General features: G+C 59.4%; 2 protein-coding genes across 5 annotated transcripts; one reads left to right on the forward strand and one right to left on the reverse strand.

The window, feature by feature from the left end:
• The first annotated feature begins 1,188 nt into the window (after positions 1 to 1,188).
• CARMIL2 (capping protein regulator and myosin 1 linker 2) lies at positions 1,189 to 13,097 on the forward strand. Its single transcript, XM_045443166.1, is given in 39 exon segments — positions 1,189 to 1,329; positions 1,566 to 1,660; positions 1,755 to 1,805; positions 2,032 to 2,094; positions 2,197 to 2,321; positions 2,457 to 2,548; positions 2,748 to 2,818; positions 2,934 to 3,007; positions 3,140 to 3,215; positions 3,295 to 3,383; positions 3,512 to 3,606; positions 3,684 to 3,770; positions 3,842 to 3,954; positions 4,070 to 4,154; positions 4,157 to 4,355; positions 4,449 to 4,553; positions 4,743 to 4,812; positions 4,954 to 5,035; positions 5,128 to 5,224; positions 5,325 to 5,382; positions 5,491 to 5,663; positions 5,856 to 6,018; positions 6,099 to 6,200; positions 7,458 to 7,586; positions 7,677 to 7,790; positions 7,941 to 8,101; positions 8,187 to 8,274; positions 8,474 to 8,629; positions 8,709 to 8,775; positions 9,247 to 9,476; positions 10,342 to 10,442; positions 10,525 to 10,885; positions 10,967 to 11,089; positions 11,628 to 11,664; positions 11,826 to 11,897; positions 11,987 to 12,208; positions 12,331 to 12,411; positions 12,766 to 12,843; positions 12,932 to 13,097. Coding segments are annotated over 39 exon segments (4,338 nt in total). The 5' UTR covers positions 1,189 to 1,289; the 3' UTR covers positions 13,045 to 13,097.
• On the reverse strand, positions 13,055 to 16,239 carry ACD (ACD shelterin complex subunit and telomerase recruitment factor). 4 transcript variants are annotated; one of them, XM_045443169.1, is made up of 13 exons: positions 15,944 to 16,239; positions 15,626 to 15,737; positions 15,413 to 15,549; positions 15,181 to 15,274; positions 15,021 to 15,097; positions 14,842 to 14,886; positions 14,700 to 14,734; positions 14,397 to 14,548; positions 14,226 to 14,322; positions 14,063 to 14,143; positions 13,556 to 13,929; positions 13,331 to 13,422; positions 13,055 to 13,250 (listed from the first exon to the last, which is right to left on the reverse strand). In XM_045443169.1, exons 1-13 carry the CDS (start codon positions 15,979 to 15,981, stop codon positions 13,172 to 13,174), a joined length of 1,413 nt encoding a protein of 470 aa, XP_045299125.1. In that variant the 5' UTR covers positions 15,982 to 16,239; the 3' UTR covers positions 13,055 to 13,171. The 4 variants fall into 4 exon arrangements, with proteins under 4 accessions (XP_045299125.1, XP_045299124.1, XP_045299126.1 ...); XM_045443168.1 differs by having other exon boundaries at positions 13,331 to 13,452; XM_045443170.1 differs by having other exon boundaries at positions 13,331 to 13,452; positions 15,626 to 16,239.
• Between the last annotated feature and the right edge of the window lie 34 nt (positions 16,240 to 16,273).

The following is a 16,273-nucleotide window of genomic DNA, read 5'->3' on the forward strand; positions in this document are numbered from 1 at the left end:
TTATCTCCAAGCCCTAAAGTGGGGAGGGATAGCTAAATGGGAATGAGACCAAGGCACCCTGCTCAGCATCCCTCATCTACTTTCAAGATTATGTCTTTCACCTCTGCCTGGCTGAGCTGTGGGCAGGGCAGAGGGCTGTTCCTAATAAGTGGAGTTTAATTGGATTGTAATGGAAGAAAAAAAAACAGTAATTCTTTTCCTGTGAACCCTCCAGAATCTAGGTCCCTGGTCTTTTATCTGGCAGCATGCTCTGGTTAGCAGGACCTCACCCCATGACCTACTGACCCCTCCCAGCCCTGGAGACACTAACTTTTCTTTCCTTCAGTGGTTCCCCCCTCCCTAAACTCTAGCAGAGGTAAGGGCGTGCAGGAGGGAGAAGACACAGACACAGGAGAGGACTCCCATGTACCTAGCCTTTGCTCACCCCTGCCTGAAACACTTGGGGTTCAGGCCTTAGCCCAAGGCTGCCCCATGAAGGTACTCCCCACCTTCCAGCCCAAACCTGATGAAAGCTGGGGACTCTGTGCTCTAGAAAAGGGTATCTGAGCCCATCTGGCATTTTTTCGGCCTTTCAAAAGTTAGTGGATCTCGGGGGCACCTGGCTGGCTCAGTTGGTAAAGCAGGTGACTCTTGATCTCGGGGTTGTGAGTTCTATCCCCCCCATGCAGATTGCTAAAAAAAAAAAAAAAAAAAAGTTGGTGGCTATCCCACGGGGTCACATACTCCAGGTTAGGAGCAACAGATTAGGCCCTTCAGGCTAGGACCCAGGTGTTGGGAGAGCTACTGGGAGAGATTCGTTGCTCCTTGCTGAATAGGCACTCCTCCCGGCCCGCCCCTTGTCCACCTCCCCAGCTAGGTTTTGGAGGGGACCAACGCGGGTGGGCCGCAGGGATCCCCGAGCGGGCAGCGCCCCCTGGTGCTCGCGACAGGCACTGCGGTGAGGGGTGGAAGTAGGGGGCTAGGAATGGCAAGAGGCGCGCGCCACACGCACGACCCTCCCGGCCACACCACTCCTACCCGGTGTCTGTCTTGCCACAGTAGCTCCTGCGCGACTGAGTGGGCGGACAGCTGGACTCTGCCCCCCTCCTACATCTCCTGTCCCGCGGAGGCCGGGGCGGGGAGGAGCCGGGCTGGGGGCGGCCTGGCAGGAAGCAGCGCGTACCTTCCGCTGCAGGAGGAGCAGGTGGCTACAGTGCGAGCCAGGGCCCCCAGGCTTCCTGTGTGTGCGCCCGCCCGCTACTGTTTCTTGTCGGAGCTCGTTGGGCCATCCGGCGGCCCGGCCCGGCCCCATGGCCCAGACCCCCGACGGCATATCCTGTGAGCTGCGAGGTAAGCGCTGGCCCTTCCCGCGTACTTGGCTCCAAAGCCAGAAGCCCATCCAGCGTCCCGGAGCACCTGCAAACAGTTCTCTCTGCTTCTCGGAAGAGTTTGGTGCCCCCACATCCACTCCACTCCTTCCTTACTGGCCCATAGATGAGCCCAGGCCAGAAGCCTGGTGCAGACCATGGGCCTGAGTTGGCCTTCCCAGGAGGACCAAAGTCACCCAGCAGGCTGCCATTCCACAGGCGAGATCACCAGATTCCTGTGGCCCAAGGAGGCTGAGCTGCTGCTGAAAACCTGGCTACCAGAACGGGAGGGTGCTGAGCGAGGTCATGTCTTGGTATGGCAGGGGGCAGAGCTCGGGAGGGCCACTGGGGCCCAGGAAAATAGAGTCTCTTGCCCTGCCCAGGGGGTGAGACACTCTCTTCCCCCAGGCACTGCTACGATGGAGAGCCTACCTGCTCCACACCTGCCTTCCCCTGAGGGTGAGTGCCAGGGGCTGACCACCACCCCTCACCCCTTGCCCTCCAGCAGCTTTTTTGATGAGGGCTGCCTCCGCTGAGTTGTCTGTGCTCTGTGGGCTCTGCCCTGCCAATAGCACTGGGCTCCCCACAGCAAGCAGGGCTGGCTCTGAACTCTGGACTGCACGGACTGGGGTCACAGAAGGGCAGGGCTAAGGCCTTGGTTCCAGCTGATTCAGGCACTCCATAGGTGGACTGCACATTCAGCTACCTGGAGGTCCAGACCATGGCACTGCAGGAGACACCCCCTCAGGTGAGACACCTGGTACCCCACCACAGCCTGCAGCCTGGTCTTTGCCTCCTTTTCCACCTGCCCCCACACATGGAGCCCAACCCAGCAGCCCTCCCTCCCCAGGTCACTTTTGAGCTAGAGTCTCTGCCTGAGCTGGTCCTGGAGTTTGCTGGTGTAGCTGCCCTGGAACAGCTGGCCCAGCACATTGCTGCAGCCATCAAGAAGGTCTTCCCTCGCTCGAACCTTGGGTGAGGCCAGACAACTACAAGGGACCAGCAGGAAAGGAGGGGCAGCAGGGGGTGCTCTGAATGACGCAAGTGGGTTGCCTCCCATCCTAGGGGCTACAAGTCCCCTGCCCCCTTTTCCCTTATCCCCCTCCCCAGGAAGCTATTCCGGAAGCCCACATCCTCCTCCATGCTGGCTCGGCTGGAGAGAAGCAGCCCCTCCGAAGACACCTTGCCCAGCAGCCCCTGTGGTAAGGACCAAGAAAAGGGCACACAGAACTTTCAGCCTCCCCCCATCCTGCAGCCCCAGACCCCTGGATTGGGCGTCCCCCAAACTGAACAGTCACTCGAGGCACAGCCACCACCCAACTCGAGTCTGATCTTCCTCCATCTCTGACCTTTTGTCTCTCTCTTCTTCCTCATCCATTACACCCCTGGCACCTCCCCCAGGTGGCTTCTTGGAGACGTATGAGGCTCTGTGTGACTACAATGGCTTCCCTTTCCGAGAGGAGATTCAGTGGGTGAGAGTAGGGCCCTCCTTGTGGAGCTCTGGAGACATCTGACCCCCCACATGCATTGGGTCCCCTCTACCCTTTATGGCCCAAAGCCAGTTGGAGACACCTTCTTCCCATCCAGGATGTGGACACCATCTACCATCGTCAGGGCTGCCGCCACTTCAGCCTAGGCGACTTCAGCCATCTGGGCAGTCGGTGTGTGGCCTTCCAGGACTGGGAAGGGAAGGAGATCCCATGACCCACATTCCTGGGCCTCAGCCTCTCCATGGAGGGGGTGGTGGGCCTAGGAGGACCCTGAGCCCTGCCCCTTCCCCTTCTCTCACCCAGCGACCTGGCGTTGAGTGTGGCTGCCCTGTCCTACAACCTGTGGTTCCAGTGCCTCTCCTGTGTGGACATGAAGCTGGTGAGAGTGTAGGGGCAGGGAGGAGCCAAGGGTGTGGTGGCCAGGGTGCAGCTCATTGAGCCTCCACTCTGGTTCTCAGAGCCTTGAGGTCTCGGAACAGATTCTGCACATGATGAGTCAATCGTCCCACCTGGAGGAGCTAGTGCTAGAGAACTGTGGCCTGAGGGGGTAAGGGGGAAAGGGTAGGGCTTGGAGACAGGAGTCTGGGGGCTTGGGTTTGGGCTTGGGAGGCTAGTGGCCTGGGGAGGAGATGGGAATCCAGGGTCAGAGTCTCACACCTGGGGTCTCGTCCCCAGAGACTTTGTCCGGCGACTGGCCCAGGCACTGGCAGGGCACTCGAGCTCTGCCCTCCGGGAGCTTAGCCTGGCGGGGAACCTGCTAGATGATCGAGGTACGGATGAACCTAGGGACCCCCAGGAGGCTGGTGCTAGAGGAGGTGAGAGCCACACAGCTGCCCCCATTCCTCAGGCATGGCTGCTCTCAGCAGACACCTAGAGTATCGTCCTGGAGCCCTGAGGAAACTCAGCCTAGCGCAGACAGGGTTGACAGCTCGAGGTAGGTGGGGTGGTCAGGGCGGGGAGGGGAGGTGAATCCGCCTGATTGCTGAGCCACTCTCTCCACCACAGGAATGAGGTCTCTGGGCCGGGCACTGGCTTCTAATGTGGCCTTTGACTCTGCCCTGAACCACTTGGATCTTTCCGGGAACCCTGGGGCGCTGGGGTCCTCGGAGGACAGTGGGGTGAGTGGCTGTCTTTAGGGCCAATGATTGGGGGCGCTGCAGACAGTGGGATGTCAGGAAGCTCTTGGTGAGGTGATCCCTGACTCCCTCCCTCCCACGCCCATCCTCCCACCAGGGCCTCTATAGTTTCCTGAGCCGTCCTAATGTTCTGATGTTCCTGAATCTCGCGGGCACCGACACCGCCCTGGACACTGTGAGAGGGTGGTCAGTGGGTGGATGATCGGTAGGGCCAGTGGCCGGGCCCGAGACCTGAGGGTAGACCCGTGGGGGGGGTGGCGGGGGGCTCAATCTATCGCCGGTGTAGCCTACACACTCTTCCCGCAGCTCTTCGCAGCGCTGGCCGGCGGCTGCTGCACTAGCCTCAGCCACCTGGACGCCTCGAGGAACGTCTTCTCCCGCACGTAAGGGGGGCGGGTCCGGGCGGGGTAGGGGGAGACGGCGGGGAGCCGCCTCCTTGCGCCCGGAAGCCCACTCCTCCCGCTCGCCCACCCCAGGAAGTCCCGGGCTGCGCCCGACGCGCTCCAACTCTTCCTCAGCCGTGCGGAGACGCTTCGGCACCTGGGCCTGGCGGGCTGTAAGCTGCCGCCCGACGCGCTCAGGTCAGTGTCGCTGCCTACGGTTACGCCCCGGCGTGTGCGGCCACCACCCAGGCCGGGGCCCCAGAGCTTCACCCCGCTCCTATCGCCCCCTCGACCTTCCGGTATCCTGCCCCTTCCTTCTTGGTATTCGTTCGCGCCCTGGGGCCCCCTTTCCCAGCTCCCGCCACCCCCTGTGACATCCTCTCCCAGGGCCCTTTTGGAAGGCCTTGCGCTAAACACGCACACGGGCGACCTGCACCTGGACCTCAGCGCTTGTGAGGTGAGCGCCCGGCCCGAGACGTGATCAGGCAGTGGGCGCACGCGGAGTGGGGCCGCGAGGCGGTGAGCGCCGGCCATTGGGCGCCTGAGCCTCTGCACCTGTGGCCTGTCGGTCTGAGCTTGTTTCACCTTCCACCTTCAGCTGCGTTCAGCGGGCGCTCAGGTGATACAGGACTTAGTGTGCGACGCCGGCGCAGTGAGCTCCCTGGATCTGGCGGATAATGGTGAGGCTGCCCGGAAACCCACCCTCCCACTGCCCAACCAGTTCCCACCTCATCCCCAGCCTCGCCGTATGCGTGATCCGAGCCACCCCTAGGCTTCGGCTCAGACATGGTGACTCTGGTGCTGGCCATCGGGAGGAGTCGGTCCCTGCGACATGTGGCACTTGGAAGGAACTTCAACGTCCGGTGCAAGTGAGTCCCCATCCCACTCACTCCCGGGCCTCCCAGACAGCACTCCACCACCCCACCACCCCACCCAGGTCCTTCCAAACCGCGGCCCCTGCCCCCACAGGGAGACCCTGGACGACGTCCTGCACCGGATTGTCCAGCTCATGCAGGATGATGACTGTGTGAGTTCTTGGGACAATGTGGGATCCTCAGGCAATGGACCCCTGTGACTCCTGCTCCCTCAGACTCTGTAACTTGCCCTCCTTGCTGACCGCTTTTCTTAACTGCAGCCCCTACAGTCTCTGTCGGTGGCTGAGTCGCGGCTGAAGCTGGCCTCCAGCGTCCTGCTCCGGGCCCTGGGCACGAATCCTAACCTGACGGCGCTGGATATCAGCGGCAACGCCATGGGGGATACCGGCGCCAAGATGCTGGCCAAGGCACTTCGGGTCAACACTAGGCTCCGGTGGGCGGGGTCCGAGGGGGGAGGAGGGCGTGGTGCGGGGTTGGGGGGTTGCTTACTGGGCTAAGGGGCGGGGCTGAATGTGGAGGAACAAATGCTGCGGCCTCGGCCTGTGTGCGAGGCGAATGGATGAGGCCAGCGGGTTGGGTGGAGCTTGTGGAGCTCCGCCCTTGACTGAAGCCCGGCCTGGCCCAGGTCTGTCGTCTGGGACCGGAACCACACGTCTGCTCTGGGCCTGCTGGACGTAGCGCAGGCCCTGGAGCAGAACCGCAGCCTAAAGGCCATGCCTCTGCCACTGAACGACGTGGCCCAGGCACATCGCAGCCGCCCGGAAATGACCACACGTGCAGTGCATCAGGTGTGGGTCCCTCTCCTCCCTTGCCCTGCTCTGCTTGGTAGCCCCGCTTCCTACCACTTCTCAATATCCCTTGTCCCCAGATCCAAGCCTGTCTTTTGAGGAATAACCGTGCGGACCATGCCTCTTCTGACCGCACTTCCTGTCCGCAGCCACCGGGTCTGGTCTCCGACCCTTCAGAGCAGGTTAGTGTCCCCTCCCTCAACCTTGAGTAGGCACAGGAGATAGGGGATGGGATGAGCTTTGGCCCTCGAGATCCTTTGTGAGTTTGAGGGTCTGACTTTCTTGGGGCTAGGGTGCCTGAATTATGCTGTCCCGGACAAGTCCCTCTTCTTGGTAGCTCCCCCAAATAACACCCCTGGATGCCTTTTAAAAGCATTTAAATAGGGTCTCCTGTTCAAGATGGGAGCTATTTTGAAATCCTCCCTTAATCCTACCGGCCCCCTACCCCCCACCCCAGGTGATTATAGCCTCATGTATGACTTCCTGCTCACAGGGCTCTTCTGCCCTCTCCATCCACCTCTGCTGGGACCAAACTCAGCGACACTTTTTCTGGTTTCATCTCCCTCTGCTACCTTGCCTTTGTGAGATCCCTCCACCCATCTGTTCTCAAATCCCAGGCTTTAGAGCTCAGGCATCTCAACCCAGACATCCTTCAGGGGCTTCACATTCTACAGATTTTCAAGTGATCTCATCACCTTGCACAAACTCTTCTCTCTATCCTGGAACCCAATCTCAATGGTGCCCACACTCACCAAGTGTTGTGGACAGAGGTTTGGACCAGGTCTCTCCAGGCCACATTAGAGCCCCCACAGACCTCCTTAGTCCTCCCTCTGCTAACTCTCACACACACTGATCCTTACCCCCACCCCAACTATCTCTTGCTCCCCCTGATCTTTCATCTATGGCTCCTCACAACCATTTCTTTTTTTTAATGTTTATTTTTGAGAGAGAGAGAACAGGGGAGGTGCAGAGAGAGAGAGAGAGAGAATCCCAAGAGAAAGAATCTGACGGTGCAGAGCCTGACTAGGGTTGTGATCCCACAAACCATGAGATCATGACCTGAACCAAAATCAAGAGTTGGATGCTTAACCGACTGAGCCACACAGGCACCCCACCTCACCCCCATTTCTGCCCACCACTAAGTCTGTCTTCTATGTGGATGATAAGCAGATCAAGCTTCTAAAATACAGACACGACTAATAGCTCCTTTTTTTCCTATTCAGGACAATTAGGGAGTATATATAAAGTCTCTAAAATGAACCAAAGGAGACACTGCTTGCCCTCCTTGAACAGATAGGTTTCCTAAGTGACTGGCCTGATGGGATTGGCTTCAGGACCTTACCACCCTGTTGGAGACACTGGGAAGGAGGCAGAGTCTGGGGGGCTGGGAGGGGACTAAGATCGGACTGATTCTTGATGCATCCCCCCACCCCCCCCAGGAAGTGAACGAACTGTGTCAGTCAGTGCAGGAGCATGTAGAGCTACTGGGCTGTGGGGCTGGACCCCAGGGTGAAGCTGCTGTGCACCAGGCTGAAGATGCCATCCAAAATGCCAACTTCTCTCTCAGTGTGAGTACTCCCCTCCCCACCACTGCAAAAAGACCCTCCCCCACTTAATCAGGTGTCAACTTGCAACTCCTTCTCCTCCTTGGCCTCCAGATTCTCCCAATTCTGTATGAGGCTGGAAGCTCCCCAAGTCATCAGTGGCAGCTGCGGCAAAAGCTAGAGGGCCTCCTGGGACAGGTGGGCGAGGTCTGCCGTAAAGATATTCAAGTAAGATGGTATCCTAGCCCCAACCCCATCTCCACCTCCATAATAGGCTTGACCCCTATCCCATAGGTTTGACTGTGATATTCCTTGAATCACTGTTCTGTGAGGGTTGGAGCTTTAGGCCACACCCTCCATGTTCTGATCTTTACCCAGGATTTCACTCAGGCTACACTGGACACAACAAGGAGCCTCTGCCCCCAGATGCTACAGGGACCCAGGTGGAGGGAGCAGCTAGAGGGGGTTCTGGTGGGCTCAAGGGGCCTCCCAGAACTGCTCCCAGAGCACCTGCTGCAAGATGCCTTCACTAGGCTCCGGTAAGCTGGATGGGACTGGGCTAAACTGGACTAGACAGGACTGGGCATAGATAGCACACTAATCTTTGCTCTCTCTTGCTCTCAGGGATATGCGGTTGTCAGTCACGGGGACCTTGGCAGAGAGCATTGTGGCTCAGGCCTTGGAGGGGCTGAATGCAGCCCGTGATCGGCTGGTGAGGGAGAATTGTGCACGCAGGCATGTGCATGCATGCACAGGCACACATACACACACAGTGACCTGGCCACTGCCTTGCAGGGGTTTTTTAATGTCTTCTGGGGTCATATAGCCCAGGGTTATTTCAGGGTTTCCTTAGCACTGATGGGACTATGGCTGAGGCCCTACCTGCCCATCTTTAGGGTGCCTTATTGCAGGTGGAGAGTCTGGCTCAGCAGGCAACAGTGACAATGCCTCCTGCCATACCAGCACTGGATGGAGGTGAGCCCAGCCCCCTTGGGCCTGGGGAATTGGAAGGTCTTTTCTTCTCTGAGGAGGTGAGGGAAAAGCAGAAGGATGAAGAGGAACAGAAGGTAGGTGGTCCCAGAAGTTTGGAAGGCAGGGAGGCAGCTCCCCTGGTTCCCAGGCTGAGTTTCTGCCCTCCCCACCCAGCATGACAGTCCTCCACAGAAATGGCCTGAGTCCAGCCAATGTTTTCACCTGGTCCTCTCCACTCACAGTAAGTCGGTCTGGGGGAAAGGGAGTTAACCAGGTTGAGCTGAAGGTCCTCCATTAGATCTGGGGACCTAGACACATGGTCACATTCATTTAGTCTTGTCCTAGGAACTACCTGACCCTTGACTGAGCCAGGCCAGGTTCCCCATGCAGACTTGCAGGTTGGGGTCTACTGTGGTCAGCATGGAGCAGGACCTGAGCAGACCACGATCTACTCTCCATTCGTCTCCCCCGCCCCTTTCCCTACCCCCAGGATGCGCATGCTTGGCGGCAGCGCAGAGCCGCGCCGCTCGGGGCCGCGCTCAGCACCACGGACAGCGGCGACGGGGGGAGGGGCGGGCGTGGGGGGGTGGGGGTGGCGTAGTCGGGCCCCTCCCCGCGCCCTGGGCGGGTCCCCCGCCGCCCCAGCGCCGCTGCTGCCGCCACCACCTCCCCAGGCTTGCTTCTCGGTACTCCTCTGGTGCTCTCCCTTTAGGTGCTGCTGAGGAACCGGAGCCCGAGCTGGCGGCTCCGGGGGAAGATGCAGAGCCGCAGGCGGGGCCTTCTGCCCGTGGCTCTCCGAGCCCTGCCACCCCGGGTCCCCAGGCCGGCCCACTGCCTTGCATGGACCTGCCACCCTCTGGGGAGCCCCTACGCCATCCGACCCGGGCCCGGCCGCGGCCGCGGCGCCAGTACCACCACCGTCCGCCACCGGGGGGCCCCCAGGTGAGTGCCCTTCCCCCATTCCAGAGCTTGTGGAACTAGGGGGTCACGGGTGCCTTATTTGTTTCTCAGGAGAGAAGCAGCTAGGGAGGTGGGTTGTCGGGACTCAAGAGTACTTGGTCGTGCTGCCGAATCTTGGCTTATTCCTGGCCACCCCTTCCCCAGGCCATTCCCATGCAGGGTCATGAGCGTGTGGATTTAATTTGGGGTACATCTCAGTTTAGAACTGCATCTCAGGTTGGCCCTTTGCACGAATGGATGTGCGAGAGAGGGTGTCCATCTTATCCTCCCTCTCCCAGGGTTACTGAAAGATCCTGGGCCCCCTGGCTGCGGGGACAATCCTGCATCTACTGCACATCCAGTAGTTGTTTATGTGGGGAGATGTTCTGTGTGGGCTGGGTACTGGTGGGGACATTGGAGACAGGGCAGAAGGCAGGCAGGAGTTGGATTGAGGCCCCCCAGAGGGTCTGACGCAGCAGCAGGAGCCGCTGAGCTGCCAGCAGGCCGGGTGGGGTGGGGGTGGAGGGTACTGCAGGGAACTGTTTGGAGCAGAGAGGGTAGCAAATGGGAACGTGTGGCCCAGGAGCCTGTAGGTTTTAGCCTGCTGGTGACAGGATGGTTCCGGGTGTCGATACTCCATGGGACAAGAACAGGTGTGGGCTGAGTGTGTGTGTGTCCAGGGCCAGCTTCTGATTAGGGGATATGTGAAACCATCTCTGCCCACCAGTTGGACAGCAGGAATGTTTGTCAGTAGCCCCCTAAGGTCACTGCAGCTCTCAGGTACAGAAGTTGCCCAGGCTAGGCTGCTCCTCAAGGGGTGGAGAGAATATATGGTTGTGCTCAGTCCTCACCCTATGGTGTCCCCCAGGTGCTCCCAGCCCTGCCGCAGGAAGGGAATGGACTCAGTGCCCGCGTGGACGAAGGTGTGGAGGAATTCTTCTCCAAAAGGCTGATCCAGCAGGATAGCCTGTGAGTGAGGGGCAGTTGTATGGGGTGGGAGAAGGTGGGATGGTCTGTCTGCTTTGCCACTCACTGCCAGCTGTTCCCACAGCTGGGTTCCTGAAGAGGACTCAGCCAATGAAGGGGGTACCACCCCTGTCCCCCGTACACTGAGAAAGAAGCTGGGTACCCTGTTTGCCTTTAAGAAGCCTCGTTCAACCCGGGGGTCACGGCCTGATCTAGAGACCAGCCCTGGGGCAGCTCCCCGTACTCGAAAGACCACACTGGGAGACCTGTTGCGGCCACCATCCCGCCCTGGTCGTGGGGAGGAGCCTGGTGGAGCTGAGGGGGGCACCAGCAGCCCAGACCCGGCCCATAGGAGCCGGCCTCGTTATACCCGGGAAAGCAAAGCCTATTCAATGATACTACTACCTGCTGAGGAGGAGGAAACACTGGGCACCAGACCTGACAAGGTAAGCCTGGTGACAAGGGGTGAGGGCTCTGCTAGGACTGAGGCAATGGGCTCTCTCCTACTTGGGCTTCTGTGTTCTCAGCGGCGGCCCCTGGAGCGGGGAGACACAGAGCTGGCCCCATCCTTTGAACAGCGGGTACAAGTGATGCTGCAGAGGATTGGTGTGAGCAGAAGCAGCGGGAGTGCTGAAGGCAAGAGGAAGCAAGTAAGTTGGGAGGGACACAAGTGCAAAGTGAGGGGGCAGGCGACATGTGGCTTGTGGCAATCTGTGGGTGACATATGTGACCAGAAGGAGGCTCATGACACACAGACGGCTCTGTCAGTTCCACCCCCTCCCCCTCAGAACAGTCATCAGAGTCCACCTTTTTTCCTTCTTGGCTTCTGCCCTGGTCATTGGACTGGGGTGGTCCTTTTTCTGTAGATCTAACAGAACTCTGACCTTGTCACCTGCATTTGAAACAGCAAGTCTTCCAGGTACTTCCTCTCAAGACACTGCCCTGCCTCCTAATCCTGCCCCAAGGCCTCAGCCCTTGTCACTTCTTTCATCTCATCACCCTGCCACGTGTTCCTGTGTCAGGAACTCCTTCCTGGCTACTTTTAGCCTCTCATCGCCACCTGTGGGTTACATGAGCTTCCTCTTCATCCATCCCTGCATCTCCTGGTGGGCATTTAGTAGTGGTTACAAGAACAAGGCTAGAGTGAAGACAGGACAGGACTGAGCTCGATTTCCCTGTTTCCTACAGAGCAAGGATGGAGAGATCAAGAAGGCTGGCTCGGATGGTAAGTGGGATCCTGTGCTATGGCAGTACATTTTTGGTGAAGGAGCTGTCCTTAGATATAGTCCCCAAGGTACTTGCTGTTCTGGGGGAAGAGGGGAAGAGGCCAGGTTTTTCTTCCCCTCACTCCCAAAGGCTGGTGCCTGAACCCCCAGCCCCTTGCAGGTGACATTATGGACAGTTCCACAGAGGCCCCTCCCATCTCAATCAAGTCCCGCACCCACTCCGTGTCGGCTGGTGAGTAAGGGCCACTGTGTGTTTTGGGGGACATGCAAAGATAGGAGGGGGTCAGACCACTGGTTAGGCTCACACCCTTCTCCCTGTAGACCCCTCATGCAGACCTGGTCCAGGGAGCCAAGGTCCGGAGTCCACCACCTGGAAGACACTAGGACAGCAGCTGAATGCAGAGCTCAGGGGCCGTGGTTGGGGCCAACAGGATGGTCCAGGCCCCCCCTCCCCTTGTCCCAGCCCCAGTCCACGAAGAACCAGCCCCTCCCCTGACAGCCTGGTCCTCCCAGAGGACCCTTGCCTGGGCCCTAGGAACGAAGGTAAGCAGGCACCTAGCCCCCACCCCAATACTGGGCTGGGAACCCTGACGGTGGAGGGGGAAGCAAGGGCTGGAGTGGGGAAAGCTGTTGAGACCATACCCTGATACCCTGGCCTCCCCCAGATGGCCAGCTGAGGCCGAGGCCTCTCTCGGCAGGGCGACGAGCAGTGTCTGTGCATGAGGACCAGCTCCAGACCCCTGCTGGTGAGGGGGAACACCTCCCTGTGTGCTTGAGTGCAGGAGGAGATGGGGAGGGTAGACTCCATGGCTCCCTTTGTGGTTTTGGTCCTTGGAGGGGGCCACCAATGGTGTAAGGGGTTGAGAAGTTAGGGAGCCAGAAGGCCAGGAGCACGGGTCTGACAAGCCCTTCCCACTAGTCCTGGCTCCACCTCCAGGAGAACAGCTTTTGCCAGGGGTGGGAGGATGCAGGGGAAGGAGGTGGCTCTGAAGCCAACAGTGTGTGTTCACACACGCACTGGAGGTGGGAGAGAACGCTTGGGGACAGGCAGCAAGCCCCTAGGAACCTCCTCCCCTGCCAAGTGTTTCTGTGTCTTTCAGAACGGCCCCTGCGGCTGCAGCGCTCCCCTGTTCTCAAGAGGAGGCCAAAGCCTGAGGCACCCTCATCTCCAGGCCTAGGTGAGAGGAAGCTAGGGCCAGTTGGGAGGGTGGTAGGACTGCTCAGTCCAGTCCTGATCCCTCCTCTCCCTTCCTCCTTCCCTTGCAGGATCTGGTCTTGGAGCCCAACCTCTGCCCCCACAGCCCACAGAGCCCTCTAGTCCTGAGCAGAAGCCACCCTCCCCAGCCACAGACCAAAGAGGCGGCGGCCCCAACCCCTGACCCTCTCCTCTTCCTGCCGCATGAGATTATTTTATTAAAAAACTCAAAGCAGAGTGTGGAGTACTTTTGGTTTATCTCCAGCCATGGACCTGTGTGCACACATCTTCCCACATGTTCACATGACCCCTCACACCTGGGTGAGCTCAGACTCCAGCTGTGGCTCCATCAGAAGGTGCAAGGCCCAGGCCACAAGCTGGGGAGGAAGCCTGGGAAAAGAACCATGGCTGTAGGTCAATGGAGACTGGGCCTGGTGACCAAAAGAATAGGGGCAGCCCCAAGCACTCACCTGACAGCTTGCACCTGGGCACAGAGGGAGGCGCAGGGTGGCTCATACTCATATTGGAAGGCAGAACCATCACGATGCTTCTTTGGAGGGTCCTGAAGGTGGTGGTGTATCTGGAGAGGGGCCTACAAGGACCCCTAACCCCATCTAATGCTACTCCCCACCCCCACTCCCAGCTCCACCCAAGACCCATCCCATTCTATCCAGTTGTAGAGAGGCTATACTCACCCCAACAGGGCTGGACTCCAGGGCTCCTGTGGTCGTTCTTGTCCTTGGAGAGTGGTGCCAGTTCTTGGGGGGCAATCCTAGCTCCTTGAACTCCAAGCTAGGTTTCTGGGCCCTGGTCACAATGGCCTGACGTGGACTGGGTACATGACCAAGGGGTGAGAGACTTGGGGTGCAGCTCAGGAGTGGGGATCTGGGTCCACGGCTAGGGTGTATGGAACTGGGGGGCAGGGGGCCAGGGGCTGAACAGATGGCTGGCACAGGCTGGGAGCTGCCCTTCTGCACTGGGTCTGAAGCAGCCAAGGACAGGGCAGGCAGAAGGCTGATGCTGGCACCGCTTTCCTCAGAGGACATGTGGCCGGGTAAAGCAGGGGTTCCTGGAGAGGAGGGCACCGACTGTGGGCACAGCCCTCTCAGTGGCTCATTAGCTTAGGCAGGCCGACAGGGATTGTGTTCATCCCCCCACGTGGCTGATAGCAGTGAATGCCTGTGGCCTGCACACCACCTTACCTGAGGACGTAGGTGAGGAAGGAGAGATCAGGGTCAGCGATAGGTCTTCCAGAGCTGGGTCTGGTGGGGGCAGCTCAGGGTCTGAGGGTCAGGGGGAGCTTATTAGCACTGTGGGCACTAGGTCCCCAGGTACTCCCATCTTGACCTCTCCAGTCCTTCTTACCCTGTATCCTCTGACCTGGACCCAGAGAGCTCAGAACTCGCTGGTCATTCTCAGAGATGTGCAGCCATGAGCTGGGGACAGTGTACACAGCTTCTCCCTGTGGGGCATAAACTCTCAGCCTAGCCCTTGTTCAACTCCTCTGACATTTCCCAAGGGGAGCCCCAGACTGACCATGGTCCTATGGTGGGAGGAGGCCCAGCGGGTAAGAGGGGGTGCTGTGTAAGGGCCTGCCAGCATCAGACAGCTCTCAGCCAGGTGCACTAACGCCCCCCGATGCTCCTGGTCCTCCTGCACCTCATCCAGAAGTTGGGACAGTGAAAGGCCTGAGGGCAGAGGACCAGAGGATGGGCCAAAACTTAAAAAAGAAGAAAGGCAGGGTGGGTAGGAAGAAAAGCTTACTAAAGAAGCGAGAGGTGATGGCTGGGGAGGTCACTCTACAGGGAGTTAGGGTCATTGGCCAACCCCTATAAATACCTGCACTGGGGGAGACGGACTCTGAAAGGTGCTCCCTATAGAAACAGAGAGGACAAGCCTGAGGAACAATCCTGAGGCCTGTCTGCACAAATTTGCCCTTGACACAGCCACACTTGGCCCCAGAGCCCAACCCTCTACTCACTCCAAACAGTCATAGAGCTTTTTCTGCACATCCGGGTCTTGGTTGCTGGGGGAAAAAAAAAAGGGAGGTAGTTGGCAATGTTGTTTCCAGCGGCCTAAGCCCTCCCACCCAAAAGACCTACACCAAAGTCAGCGAGGCCTGAGTAGAGAGAACAGCCGGTGGGGGGAGGCATCATTTACCAACCAATCACCCGTTCCCGGGGCTGCTCAGTGGGCAGCAGGCTGAAGCGGTTCACCTGGAGGTAGAACTCCGCGGGCTGAAGGATTGAATTAAGGGACGGGTCTTAGGAGTTGTCACGAAGAGGCTCATTAACCCACCCAAACCAGCCTCACCACTCACCGCGCCGCCTTCGGCGACTTGGACGCGGACCCCACAATCCTGCAGCAGCAGCAGCCGGCCTTCTGCCCCTCGGAAGCCGAACTCCTTCTCCTCCCTGCGGCAAGCGGCAAGCACGACCCTTACGGCCACGGCCCGCTGGAACACAGCCCGGCCCGCCTGCGGCCCTCCCACCTCCGCCTCGCGCACTCCCACTAGACTCCGATTTCCCCAGACCCCGCGGCTCCTCTCTCACCAATCCGAGGCGTCCAGGGTCTCCCACGTCACTAGGCATCGGACACTGTGGGTCCCGTCAGACACAAGCAGTGTGGCCGCGACATCAGACGAGTCAGGGGCGCGGGACGGGCCCGGAGCCTCGGCCTCTCGTAGCACCTGACGGCGTCGACCGGCGTCAATCCCACCGCCCTCGGGCCCTGCCCTGGTCTCTGAGAAGGGTGGCGGGACTCACCTCTAGCAGCTGCCCCACCTGCGGACTTGAGAGTGTATCTGACCCCAGGACCAGCTCTCGAATCCAGGGCCGCAGGACCAAGCTCCCCGAGCCTGCCATTCCCGGGATGCACCTAGTGGAGCACCACCAGCCTGGGCTTCCCGCGGACGCCGCGGCCCCGCCTCTCGTCGGAAGAGGAAGCGCACCGCGGCTGGGCGGAACCTAAGGTCGAGGCCACGCCCAAATGCGTGTCCGCGCGTGCGCACGAGCCCGTGTTGTTCGGATATTTGCGGGCAGATTCTTGTTGGGAAGATTGGATGCCAACCTGCTTGGTCTTACCAGGGTATCTCCGAGCAGGGGCCCGGCGTTTGGGCCATTCGTCAAGACTTCTGTGGCACCGGCCGGGATGGCTCGAATGGAGAGGGAGGGATCTAGGGCTTCAGGCTGCCGCCAGGAGTGGTCAAGCGAGTTGGCCCAAAGCCACTTCACCTTGTGAACCGAAGAGTTGAGCAACTATTTATTATGGCTCAGTTTCTCATCTAAAACGTGCAGTCTTATAAGGCCAGTAGAAGTTAACAGTACACAGACTACACTCAGTAAATGTCACTTCCCCCACCCCTTCCCTCTGATTGGCCCCGCCCCGCCCCCAGGCTCCAGAGACTTGCGCAC

This window comes from Leopardus geoffroyi, chromosome E2 (assembly GCF_018350155.1).
Source record: "Leopardus geoffroyi isolate Oge1 chromosome E2, O.geoffroyi_Oge1_pat1.0, whole genome shotgun sequence".
In the NCBI taxonomy this organism is placed as follows: domain Eukaryota; kingdom Metazoa; phylum Chordata; class Mammalia; order Carnivora; family Felidae; genus Leopardus; species Leopardus geoffroyi.

Coding starts and splice junctions, on each gene's coding strand:
- ACD (XM_045443168.1), bottom strand. CDS start 15,981: ATGGCCCAAACGCCGGGCCCCTGCTCGGAGATACCCTG. Junction 15,275..15,412: donor ACCCTGGACGCCTCGGATTG/GTGAGAGAGGAG, acceptor CGCTTGCCGCAG/GGAGGAGAAGGAGTTCGGCT. Junction 15,098..15,180: donor AAGTCGCCGAAGGCGGCGCG/GTGAGTGGTGAG, acceptor TCAATCCTTCAG/CCCGCGGAGTTCTACCTCCA.